Source organism: Gastrolobium bilobum, unplaced genomic scaffold (assembly GCF_033153095.1).
Source record: "Gastrolobium bilobum isolate Gb01-03AN ecotype WA unplaced genomic scaffold, APGP_CSIRO_Gbil_v1 utg39808, whole genome shotgun sequence".
Classification (NCBI taxonomy): domain Eukaryota; kingdom Viridiplantae; phylum Streptophyta; class Magnoliopsida; order Fabales; family Fabaceae; genus Gastrolobium; species Gastrolobium bilobum.
Genome location: NW_026898388.1, coordinates 9,850 through 23,942, shown reverse-complemented (window position 1 = coordinate 23,942; position 14,093 = coordinate 9,850). Strand labels below are relative to the sequence as shown.

The 14,093-nt window shown below is 33.4% G+C and overlaps 1 protein-coding gene across 2 annotated transcripts; it reads left to right on the top strand.

Annotated features, from left to right (window-relative positions):
* The first annotated feature begins 7,333 nt into the window (after positions 1 to 7,333).
* Positions 7,334 to 11,220, top strand: LOC133315662 (protein ECERIFERUM 16). Of its 2 annotated transcripts, none has more exons than XM_061517327.1 (4): positions 7,334 to 7,804; positions 8,013 to 8,125; positions 9,055 to 9,159; positions 10,410 to 11,220. In XM_061517327.1, the coding sequence occupies exons 1-4, from the start codon at positions 7,414 to 7,416 to the stop codon at positions 11,088 to 11,090; spliced, it is 1,290 nt and encodes a 429-aa protein (XP_061373311.1). In that variant the 5' UTR covers positions 7,334 to 7,413; the 3' UTR covers positions 11,091 to 11,220. The 2 variants fall into 2 exon arrangements, with proteins under 2 accessions (XP_061373311.1, XP_061373312.1); XM_061517328.1 differs by having other exon boundaries at positions 7,334 to 7,810.
* Positions 11,221 to 14,093: the final 2,873 nt, after the last annotated feature.

Below are 14,093 nucleotides of genomic sequence, written 5' to 3'. Positions count from 1 at the left end.
ATAACTATATAATACCCGTAGTACATAGTTAAAAGGGATAGCTTGAGATAAGTTGATCTCAAGTCACTGAAAAAATGTTAACCCTTATATATATATATATATATATATATATATATATATATATATATATATATATATATATATATATATATATATATATATATATATATATATATATATATATAGGGAAATGTTATATTTACAAACTTTTTCTTTACAATCTACAATAAGTATAGCCGGTCATACTTAGTGTAATTTGTAAAAAAAATTTGTAAACGGATACTTCCCTATATATATAGATATATATATATATATATATGTATATATATATGGATCAGGATCATTTTACACCAGTGTAAGTTACACTCTTAATCTTGACCATTGATCCCACTTATATCTAAGGGCTCTAATTTTTTAGTAATGTGAGACATTGGATACAAGTGGATCAATGATCAAGATTGAGTGTGATACTTCCAACTCTTGCACTGGTATAAGAATATCTTGTCCCAATATATATATATATATATATATATATATATATATATGTATAGGTAAAATCATTGTTGCAGCCGCTTTACGTACAGCAACGACAAGTGTATAGTTATGATTCCCCACATTTAATGCTTTCATCCTTTGTATGGTTATGATTCCCCGCTTTTAATGCTTTCAAGTATATATATGGCAAATATTTGATTGCTGCACGTACGTACAACAACTGCAGAAATGCAAACCCCATATATATATATATATATATGGGATAGGATCCGTTTACAAACCTTTTTTGCAAATTACACTAAGTGCGACCGGTCGTACACTGCATGATTAAAGTATGACCGGTCGTACTTAGTGTAGTTTGTAAACAAAAAAGTTTGTAAATATAACCTGCCCTTATATATATATATTCATGTTTTATAATTTTGATATAACTTTTAAATACACTAAAAATTTTGAGGCGATTGTTCATTTTAACCCTATTTTAAAAAATTATCATTTTGCCCCATGTTAAAATTATATACCAATTTGTCTCTATTTGACCGCGCGTTAACTGACATTTACTCGAGTAAATCACATATTCCTGTAAATGAGTCATTTACTCGAGTAAATGTCGGGCAGAGGGGATGCCTTTTAAAAGCACCATTTACTCGAGTAAGGGGCACATTTTTCCAATCGATTATCTCTTCCTCTCCAGCCCAAGGTGCGAAATTACTTTCTGGACTGTTCGAAAAACTCAAAACAGTTTGTTTCACTCAACCCCATCCCCGCTGTTAAGATACCTACCAAGAACCATCATGATGGGCCTACTAGTTCACCCTCTAGATTAGTTGATCCTGGCAATGTGGACATGCTTTACGGTTATTTGTTCCAAAATTATCAGCTCGAGACAAGTCGGTTCCTCTCTGAGTATCTTCCCTAAACCATAGTGGAGCCGAATTTTTTGGGTTGAATTTTTTTCATGTAGTGAAGGCTTTGCTTTGTAAATGTTATTGACTGAACACACTTGAGAATGCTTGCGGATATATCTTGTCCGTATTCAAAGGTGACTGTGAAGGTCGTTTACTAAATTTTTTGCTATTTTGATGGAAATCTTCATTTATAGTATGTGGCATTGACATTGTCATGGCTTCTGGTATCTTGATTGATTTGCTTCGTTATGATTTTAATGTCATTAGGATGTTGTGCCTTATGATGGGGATCATTATACTACCATTTGTGGTTATAGGTGTATTGGTATTGTGGTTTAAGTGAACAGACATGATGTGAGACTTATTCAGTACACATAGTTTGGTGTGAGCAATCTGCAGTCAAGTGCAAGTCAACTGGAGGCACTATATTTCCTACATTATGCATCGTGTTGAGATATCTTTTATTTTGGCTATCAAAGCTTCCCTATATGATATTTTGAACCCATACATAGCCAGGATCCTTTCTTGGATGAGGTCATATTGAACGGGCAAGTCTTCCTTTAATATACCAATCAAATGCAAAAAAAAAAAAAAAATAGTACTTATATCAACATTCATTGCCAAATAAATGACACAAAACAAATAATGTTATTGTTAACATAACCCTACACCATATACCTAAGATGGTCGAACAAATAAACTCAGAGTCTATTATGATTCTTGGAAGACATTGGTTCAAGTGTGATGTTCATCCTACTTGCGGATTCCCCATTTATTTCCTTGTTCAGTAAGATTGCCCTCATATCAATGTGGTTTTGACATTTCATCACAAATCTATGTTCATCACTTTTAGCAACTGAGTTGTATGATGTATCTTCATACAATACATTTCAACAAATTTTGGTATTGCAGACTTGGACTCAAACTCTATTTGAACAAATAATGATGCTTCTATTCACCAAGTATTGTGCAACTCATCATCCACATGCATCATCTTTTTAGCAAGGTGCTCCCAATTAATATGTGTAGTGCAGATTATCAATCCAGAATAGAGAAGTTTTTGACCCTACACATATAACAATGATGTTCTCATCAGTTGTAATAACTGGATGAATATGAAATGTTAAATAAAAATGAAATTCATAAACTAGACACCAATTATTGGTGAAACTTAAGGTTTATTGAAGCATGGATACTCATGTTTATAAGCACTAGATCATAATAAAAATCACTCTCCATGTTAATACCTGGCGAATCACCAAGTGGAATTACACTTTTAGGTCCTCCCTTCTCTTCACTGTCCATATCCAACAAACCGTCATCTTCTTGTTCCCAAGATGTGATCTACTTAAATTTAGTGGAGGATCAGATAAGTGGACAAATATGTCTTCGTGACCAAAATATATTTTTGTGTTCATATGCATTGATTGGATGGGTAAAGAAGACAACTCACAACAGTCAACTTTAGCATACATCTCAATAATTTTTTTGCACAGATTGACCAAACATGCATCGACCATACACTCAACATCTTCATTGTCATTGATGAAATTACGAAGGTATTTTCCATTAGAAGCCTCATATCTAGCTGTTAAGAGAGAAATACATTATTTGACTTAGAGCCTCAAGTGTTGATGAACTTTCCTCTTAAGATCATTGTAGCTAGCTAGTATCGCATTTGATTTGCGTTGTTTTTGTTTGACCTTCAAAAGTTAGACCATTAGTGTAACACTTCGTCTGCAGCCGATGTATTAACATACAAATGGTATTTAAAGCGCAGCTTGCAATAATTAATCGCGGAAGCAATAACTGTTTTCTTCAAAAAAATAAGACTAATCCTCATGTGGATTAACTTATTATTTTAATGACAACCCTTATGTAATTGAAATGCTAAAATAAAACCTGAATTACCTCATACTCATAAATAACAATTTAAAAGCATCCATAACTCATGGTGCTACGATACAAATACTCAAGTCAACAAATAAACAGATTATTTAATAGTGGCATAAACAACCCTTTTGCTCACTACAAATAACAACATAATCCATCAAGTCTAGTCATAATAAAGTCTTCTCATGGTAGAATGAATAATCATAATATGCATGACTCATAACAATAATGAAATCTCTATGCTAGCCTCTTGCCTCTATCAGTGTCCGTCTCACGAACATCATCTCCTAAAAATGTGCCCCCAAAAAGAGTGAGATTTCTAACAGAAATCTCAGTAAGACAAGGGGTCCTCAAGGAATCCTCCACCCCAAGTTCACTTACAGGTATAATATAAGTTCTAAAACAGAGCAGACAGTATATAAAGAAGCAGATTAATAATAACAAGATAAGGCTATTTATAACAGTAAATAATGCAGTATATAAAATAAGCATGCCAAGCAATATATCAAATGAGTATGCAATGCCGCATATGTCCATGTCATGTGTGTATGCATCCTATTGGCCAGAGAATAAAATGTAGGGATTACGTACGTCTACAACCCACAATACAAAGAGTCAACCATGTACCTCACACACGGAGTTACCATCTTGCATGTGGCCTAACATGCTCAGGGATTACCATCTCGTGTGGAATACTCCACATACATATACATATGGCAAATGCACTATATCATAATCCAGCTCAACAGCATATCCAATACTCATAACATAAACATATATTTCCATAATCCAGCTCAACATCTTCTCCAATACTCATAACATAAACAGATATAATTCCATAATCCAACTCAATAGCTTATCCAATACTCATAACATAAACAGATATTATTCCATAAAACATATCATGCACATAAACCAATCCCCCATGGGGTTTGGCGGAACAAGTAAAGGATAAAACCGAGGACCAAAAGCTTACCTGTATCAGTAGAGTCCTCTAATACAACTCAGTATCAACGTGGTCACCAACAACCAAATAATCCAGCGAGTCACAATCTGGCTTAATGGTAAACACATCATCAATAACCATATCTTACAATTTCATGCCAAATGGAACATGTTTTCTTTTTCATTTAGCGTACTATAGGCTTCTCCCAAAGCCCCCAAGCACAAACCGTCTTTACAATTTTTAAAACTGCAGTTGCAACTCTTTACCAAATATTCTAAGTTTTTAATATGTTAAACTAGACATCTCAAGCTGTCCAAAGACATATTTTATGTCTCATTTGGAGTTGTATAACTCCGGTTATATTTTTTCGTAAAGTGATGGCTGCAAACTGAATTTACAACAACCAAAATGAGACTTCAAATTGACACTGCAATCAAATCACTTATCCAATGGCTACAAAATTTTACAGAGTTGTAGCCCTATGTCTTACTTCACATAGGTTCAAATGGAACTCAATTTGGAGCTCTGTAGCTCTAGATATCAAATTTTTACTAAAACAGGTTCGTTGTTGTCTACATATCCAGATATCATATCCGGATATTTCGCGACAGTGGCCAAAAACAGCAGCCAAGCACGAAATTATCCATTAAAATGAAATCTTTTACCTAGATACATCTATCCCATCATCTTAACATGCATTTTAACACTTAGGTTCATTAACCTACGTTCAAGTTATCAAAACTCATAATTTTATATCTTCAAATCTTGTTATTTTCATAAAAACACTAAGGGAAGTGTTGAGGTATATATCCATGAGGTTCAAAATAGAAAAAGGAAGAGTCTTCATGGTCTACAATCCACTTCCCAATGCTGCCATGGTAAGAGCACCAAAAATGTTCTTCAAAGATTGGTTCTTTTCTCGCTAAAGATTGGTTCTTTCTTGTTCCAAGGCTTCAACACAAGTGAAGATGGTGACTCAAGCTCTCAAGGATGAAAGGGGGCCATTCTTAGACTCAAGACAACAAGCTTAACCCTTCAAGATGGTGTTTTTCTCTTCTAACATCACTAACAACTAGTGTTTACAAGGTTATGATGATCCAATTGTGAAGAAAAGTGATGACTTTGGTATGTTTCTTGAAAAATGATGAAATCCTAGAGGTGGAGAATATTTTCTACCATAAGAGGAAATGAGAGTGCAACAATATGGGTTTCAACAAATGCCTAGGGTTGTGTGCCACTTAGTTATTTATAAGAGCACCCACTAAAACTAACAGTGTTAGTTTAATTAGTTTCGCTCTTCGTTTAACCCTGAAACTTCATATTCTTTTTTTTTTTTTTTTTTGGAGTTACCCAACCCTAATTATCTCTTTGAGACGAGTTGGCTCCCTCCGGTGTCCCCACGAGCTTCGACTCTTCGAGCCGGCTATGGGACTAATCCGGAGTGCGGGAGAACAGTGATAGCTAAAGGTTCAGCCCCCTCCCCTACACATTTTTCTAGGAATTATCATATTTTTACATTAATTTTTTTTAGACACTTTGCTGGTACACACTTTCTACATCGAAATAGCCGATATTAGTTCTGACATCACTGCTTACTATTTTCATCTCAAATTTGATATTCTTGACCTAGATATTTTTCTATGAATATTCATATTTTTATTTCTATTTTTCAAGTTACCTCGCCGATATCCATTTATACATCCATACATTTTGATTATGTAAATTTTTTTACTAGCATTAATTCGTACATGCAGGTGATATTGTTACTTTTTTCTAGGATGGAATTCCACATTATACATACATTGCTTGGGATCATCCGAGCGTACAATATTCTTATACCAATGGTTCTGGTTCAGTTGAGGGTTCATGGCTATTAGTGAATAAGTTATTTGTTAAGTAAGAATTTGAATAAAAAAAGAGAGCTGCAGATGGAAATCAAGCAGAACCTAACGAAGGAGTATCAAGAAGCAATTGTGGTTGAGAGCACGCATACAAAGTTAAGCCTGAAATGTCATGCGCATGAGCAGGGTGCCCGTGGAGGGATAGGGTAATAAAACCAACATACGATGAGAATTGGAAGGCTATTAAATGGGGTGGAAACCACAATTGCTTGAATAACCACATTTTTCAGGGTCACAGATAACTTGATGCTTATGTTATTGCTTCACTCGTCGTAGGTAACTTATTGGATTATTTTGAGATTATTTTATGGTTAATGGCATTTTTGTTTGTCTTAATGTCTAGTTACAATTTGATTGTTAAGGATGATAAAAGAGGAACCATCAGTCTCAATTGCACTGGTTCTAGAGAGGATCACCCATACATATGGTTTCAAAGTTTCATATAAAAAAACATGGTATGCGAAACAGAAAACAATTGATATAATGTATAGTGATTTGGGAGGAGTCTTACGCATTTTTGATCAGGTGGTGTGAATATATGCTTCGCTTTTCACCAAGTTCTGTTTATCATTTTCAAACAACTGATTATTTTGTGGCGAATCAACTGGTTCGTGAGAAACTCGTATTTCGTCGTATTTTTTGGACATTCAGACAATGATTTTAGGGAAAAGTGTCTATACTTTTAAATTACACAACTTACATCCTTTCACTTTCACAAAAAGGTGGGACCCACAACTTTATTTTTTTTGTCAACTCTCTCTCCTCCTTTATCTATCTCTTTCTCTCTCTTAAAATGACACAACTTTACATCCTTCAAAATTATGCACACTTTTCCCATGATTTTATAGGCTACGTAAGTCACGTCCCATTTGGACGTGAGTGGTCGTGCCTGAAATAGACATAAGTGTTTTCGATAGTCACGCTTAAATTGGGCGTGAGTGGTCTTTCCCAAATTGGGGTAAATGAGTGTAATAAATTAATAAATTGGTTCAAAAAATTTATATTTTCGTAATTTTTTTATTAAAAAAAGTATTTTAATTTTTTCCCTTTTTTTTGCCCAGACAAATTCAAATTTAATTTGTTTAAAGACGGTGCACTGACAGAGCGATGTCAGTTGGAAACGACGCCGTTTACCTCCACCGGTGACCTTGGTTTGCCTAAACCCTAAATCGTCGTTTTGTAATCATCTGATTTTAATTCCGATTAAAGCTTCTATCTTTCACAAAAACAAAAACCACGAAATTGAAAATCCCAATAACAATTGCCTTCAATGGACGTGAAGGCTCTGGCAAAATCAAAGAGAGGTCACACACAGCAACACAGCAAAAAACACCATAGCCAGAAGCTCAAAGCTCCATCACCATCATCTTCTGGTTCAAATGACGCTACGAAGAAGAAGCCATTGCAAGTGAACGAGAAGAGAACACATGGGTCTCGGTCTCAGGGTTCTTCCGCGCTTCCCACCAATTGGGATCGCTATGAGGAGGAGGAATTTGATTCTGGGTCTGAAGGGGTCTCTCCTGAAAGTGCAAGCAAAAACCTTGATGTTGTCTTGCCCAAAAGTAAAGGTGCTGATTTTCGCCATCTTGTTGCTGAGGCTCAATTTCATGCAGACACAACAACTTTAGAGGGCTTCCCTTCTTTGGATGACCTTCTTCCTGGTATTTGTTTTGCTTCATAACTCAATTACCTAGTTGTGAGAATGAGATTCATCACCATTTCAGTGTTATCTTTCTTTAGTAACACTAGCATATCTGTAATTAATGTTTTGTGATAAATGAGCATTGGTAATTAAGTAATTAGTCAATGAGACTTTTGTTAAATGTAAATGTTGTTGAGATTTATTTTTATTATGTCATTTTTTTACAGGGGAGTTTGGTGTGGGATTAAGTTCTATGCTTGCAGTCAGGGGAGAGGGCATTCTGTCATGGGTTGGAGATGAAAATTTTGTGGTAGAGGATAAGACAAGTGCAAATCAAGAGGTAATATATTCACTACCTTAACTATTGTTGATATGATTATATGATCAGTTCTCATGTTTAGCTATGCTTTCTGAATGTAATAGGGGTAGTTCTCATCATAAGATTTTAAGCATACTAAACATCTTAATAAAACAATGTCAAGAGTCTATATGAGGCCAGCTGCAGCTACCTTTCTAATGCTTGCAACCTAATAAATTATTTTGTTTCATATAAAATGAATGATCAAGGCTGCATACAAATGACCCTTACTCCTGCCTTCATAAAGTTGGGAAGCCTTATGCACTGGGATCTGCCCTTTGCTTATGAATAAGTAGTAGTAATATTAGAAGCTCTTCATATTTATTTTTTGTACTAGCATCCAGCTATTTCGTAGCACCCTGTACTTTTTTTTTGAAATATAGATTACTTTCTTCAGTATCTTGATAAATTAGCATCTCTGAAGTTAGCATAATAAATTTCGGGTGCAATATATCAGGCTACAAGCTGTTCCAGTTTGTTTGCCTTTGAATTTCCTTTTTAGGGTAACTATTGCTATCGGAAGTTCTTCCATTTATATAGCTGCTACAATATAAATTGGTCCTTGAGGCTTATGTATGCTATGCTTGTTTGACTGGAAATTTTTAAATGGAAGTTTCTTCACACTTGCTTGGCTAACAAAATTGTAGGATGATTGCAAGTTTGATTGAGTATACAGTCTCTGCCTTTAAATATTAGACACTTTTTTATTTTGAACAATTTTTTTTATCTGCAAGAGATTATTATTGGGAATTATAGTTCTGCTGTGTAAATAATAATTGAGTTGTTGTCGATCTACGTGATTTTGTCCTGCATTCTTATCAAGATTTGCCCTTGCAACACTTTATATCTTAATTTTTTTGCCTAAATGTTATCTTCCAACTTCATTTATCATGAACTGGGTTTTCATGCAGGCATCATTTATTTCCATGAATTTGCTTGCTCTGGCTGAAAATCTTGCAAAAGTTGACTTATCAAAGAGATTATTCATTGAGTCTGACCTGTTGCCCACTGAGTTGGTATGTTTACTCTCTAAATTGATCTTGCAAATTATCTGGCTTGCATCTTTTTGCAAATTTCATAACATTTTAGTTAAATAACTTAAGTTGTATATCACAATGTGTATATATATATAGATATATATGGGATTGGTGTTTGTCCGTTTAAAGGACATAGAATTGTGTCATTTTAAGTGATAAAAAGAGATACACAATGGAAATCATGGGGGGAGAAAGTGAAAGTTTTTTTTTTTTAATTTAAATTTTAAATAAAAAACACTAGTTTTAACTAAAATGACCATCCTTTAAAAGGACAAACATTTATATATATATATATATATATATATTTTTACATTCTCTATGTTTACTTAATTTTAATTTCCTTTTATTGCCTCTGAGGTTTGGGCAGAGGCACATAGTGCGTAGTTGTTTGTAAGTAGTTATACATTTGGCCTAACTTACACTTTGTAAGAATTGTTTTATGATTTAATTACTTGAGATTTTATGTCATAACTCAAACTTATATAGTACTCGGGGCTACTTAAGTTTGTTTTGTGCTCTACTGTTTCCATGCATGTGGGGAATTGGAGAATTAGAATCCCTTATATTTTTCCTAATCCTACAAACAACACCTTGTCGCAAAGAAAAATTCTTAGGGGCTCCTAGAGCAAGAGATTTCTCTTACTCTGTAGCAAGAAATGTGTACCACTTCAGTTATAGCATTAAAAGTGTAGTTAGTGGATGTAGCGATGGCACACATAGCGGATGCGGTTTACATTCTATGGTACAAAGCAAGCACCTAAGAATTTCTCTTGCTGTAAAACACTTTTTCTTTTATAACATGGAATGACAAACAGAGAAACTGTAAAATGAGCCATTTGTTGGTAAGCATGAGCCATAATATATAGTGAAACATGGCCATATGTACTTTTATCAAGTGCGACATTGGATACATGCTTTATTGATGAAAGCAACTGTTATTTATGAGTTTTTGGCAAATAATGGAAGTTTCTGAACTTCAGCAATTTCTTTGTTCGTTGTGAAATCATATGTTTAACTGTTCCTTGCTGATAGAAAAAACTTTGACACTGATGTAGCACTGGGACAAGTACCATGTAATTGTTTGACAATTGGAATTTTGAGCTAGTCATATTATAAATCCAGTAGTATGCCTGCCCTTGTGAAGCCCATGAATGATTTATAGGATTAATTTTACTTTGATATAGTCTTCAAATTTATATTATGCTGCAATAATGTGGTTTATATAACAGTGTGTGGAAGACTTGGCAGTGGGCAGTACTGAAGAACCTGACGAACTGGAAACTAGAGAGGACAGTGAACTATCCAATAGGTTGTCTAAAGGGTTAAATTTAGATGATTCTGCTGCAGATCAGTTTACATCATCTAGTTCCAGTAGCAGCGGCCGTGCTGCTTCTGCATTCACCTTGTCCAACAACTCCCTCATTCCTGTGAACCATATCAATGTTGAATCTCAACAAGTCGGTAGTTCTGGTGAAAATAAAGCATTTATTCCAAGTGCAGAAGATAATTTACATTCTACTGAAAATACAAGGACACATTCAACATTTGGAACAGCTGCTGCTGAAGAGGAACTGGATATGCTCTTAGATTCACTTAGTGAGACCAAGATTCTAGATTCTCAGGGCTTTAAATCCAATACCTCTTTTCCTGTCTCCTTGGGAGTTTCTTCAGTTGATCGTTCTCATGTGTCGAATAAAGAGACTGTTCCATCCAAAACTGCATCAGTTACTGCTAGTCTAGATGATGAACTTGATGACTTGCTAGAGGAAACATCCACTTTGATGAATCCAAATGTTTTATTACGGCCACAGGAAGAAAAGCCTGTTCGTCACAGCATACAATCTTCTTCACATTCTGAAAGCAAGTCCAAAGTGTCAGATGATTTTGATTCATGGTTTGATACACTTTGATTAGTTTGAAGTTTTATAATTCTTGCTAATGTGTAATATTATGTGTTCATTTGCTACTTTTGCAAAAAGTAGCCTTTGCCTTTTCCACCAGAATCTGGTGAATGAAAAATGGTCTTCTTCCATACCCTTTGATGGAGTTTTAATATAATGTGTAACCTTAAAACATTATAACCATTATGTGAAGAATTAAGCGTATAAAACACTACATCTGAGCTGATTGAAAGTGTTGTGTTTAAAATGTTGATGTCACAAACCTAATGGTGTTCTCCTGAGAGAGATATCTACATAAGCTACGTAAAAGCTGGTTTTATATTCAGGCCAATCAGAGGTATAACGAACACACATATTAATGTATTACATAAAATTTGTTTTTTTTGTATAGATTAAACATGATATAAATTACTTAATATTGTGAAATAAATCAATTTGATTTATGAAATTATGGTCTGCATTTGATTGGCTTTGCCTAAGAGAGAGAGAGAGAGAGAGAGAGATATATATATATATATATATATATATATATATATATATATATATATATATATATGCATATTGTGTTTTCCAAATTGGTTTCGGGCAAAAGATTTCTGCAGAACATTGCATGCTAAGAGCAGTAGATATTACTTTTGGTGCATCATGACTTAATTTATAGGAGGGGAGCCTATTATTGATTTAATGTAGACAAATAGTCTAATATTGTTATGATTATATTTTTAAGCAGTGAGTTTGGTAGTGCAATCACATTATGTTTACAGGCGGGGAGGTCAAGATTAATTTGTTCTAGTTCTATCTAAGTACATACCACTTGGATACTTATATTATTTTAGAAAAGTGTAGATTTTCAATTTATATACGTATAGCTTAGTTGATTTGGATTTGACACTTTATTTTCCAACTTTGTTGTTTGATTTATCAAAATATTATTTGATAGTGTTAGTTTTGAAAATATTGGGTATGAATTATTATTTGAGAATTTCTTAAGTATATCATTTAATTAAAGATAATTTTATGTTGCCACGTCTTGCTTGTGATAGATCCTATCAAGCAAGCACGGACACGGTTTTTCAAAAAAATTTGGGTGTCGGACACGTGTCCGACACGGACACGCTCTGACACGCGGTCAATATTTGGGGATACGCGGTCAACTTTTCGACACGTTTTTCTGATATACAGTCAACTTTTTTCGATACGCGGTCAACGCTTGGACAGACTCTGACATGTTTTTTTTTTTAATCTGAATTTTATTTTACTAACTAAATATAAAAAAATAATTTATAAATTAACTTTTTTTTAATTTGAAATTTGACATGAAAAATTAACAAAGTACGAAAAATTATTTTTATTTATATTTATGTTATGAAATTTAAATATTTGATTGGTTATATAACTTATTATGGACTGTTATATCTATTAAATATAAATTATATTATATATTTTAAAAATATTATTTAATATCAAAATGTGTCCCAACGTGTCGAAATATGTCATTTTTTAGAATTAACGTATCGGCGTGTCATGTCGTATCCCGTGTCAGTATCCGTGCATCATAGAATCCTATTGCTTACTAATTCAGTTGCATTGCAACTCACCCCAACAATAATTAAAATTTTGTAGGTATAACTGTAGAGTTAGTCTTGATTTTACTCTTCCAGTTTGATCGTGGGAGTCTATTTGGTTATTGATGGTGAGTTTGGCACATCAATTTGTGTAAGCAAGGTTTATGTTTTAATTTTTCTAGAAGACTTGTATGTTAATGCTGTAGAGTTGCTCCATTATAATTTCTACAAGTAGGTTAATTTTAAAATATTTTTGATAAATTCAAGTGTATATTGATAAAAATTAGACTTGACGGGCTAATCGCTAGAAAAATTTAGTGTCTGTTTGAGAGTTTTTTTTTTTTATTTCTCTTCTTCTTAAAAATATAAGTTAGATCAAACAGATTTTTATAAAAACTCTTTTAATAAAAGGGGTTATATATATATATATAATGAAGCTAAAAATCAAAAGCAAAATAGGTTGTATTAAATTTTTTTTTGAAATAAACAAATTTCAAGTAACTTTTAAGCTAAAAAATTTATAAAATGTTCAAATAGTTTGTAGTTAAATTTTTAAAATTCTTTTTTTAATTTTAACTTAAAAGTAGCTTTTAGTTTTTTTTTTTTAAAAAAAAAAACTCCCAAACAAGTTCTTAATTTAGCTGATGCAGCAAGCTGGGTTGGGGGGGGGGGGGATAATTCTTAATTATTAGTACAAAAAAAAAAGCTGCTCAATCAGTAGAGAGCTATGAAACACTGATACTTCAAAAATCCTGATGTGTCGTGTCCGACACTTTTCAACACTCTCCGACACTCTGACACTTCCCGACACTCCATCACGCGTTATTGAAATTCAAAAAAAAGTTCAAAGGTTGCGTTGAGTTTTAGTTCCAACTATTAGATTCGTTGAATTACGATTACCATTTTATTGAGTTTAATATAAATATTTGGGATATCTTATGCTTCTTTGCCAAATTGATGAATATTATAAGTTTAGTTTTATTTTTTTGTTAAATTATTGAATATTAAATATAGGGAAATATTACTCTCATTTTACATGAGGTAGTTATCTCATTTTCTCTCACATCGAAAATCGCACCCCTTCTTCTTTCTTTTTCTTTTTTACTTGTTAATGGTGGACCCCACTTAAACTCTCTCTATAGCATGAGATAATACTCTCATGTAACATAAGATTAATATTCCCCTTAAATATAATATATACAACATAAATTAAAAATATTATTTAATATCAAAATGTGTCATAACATATCGAAATATAACATGTTTTAGAATTAACATGTCAGAGTGTCGTGCCGTATCGTGTCACGTGTCTCGTGTCAGTATCGGTGTTACGTAGGTAGAGAGACTCGGATTTGGGTTGTGCACTTACTTTCTTATTCCTATCTATACCCACTTATTCATATCAACGACCAACATTCCACGTCAGCAACTATACTAAACTAAGCAA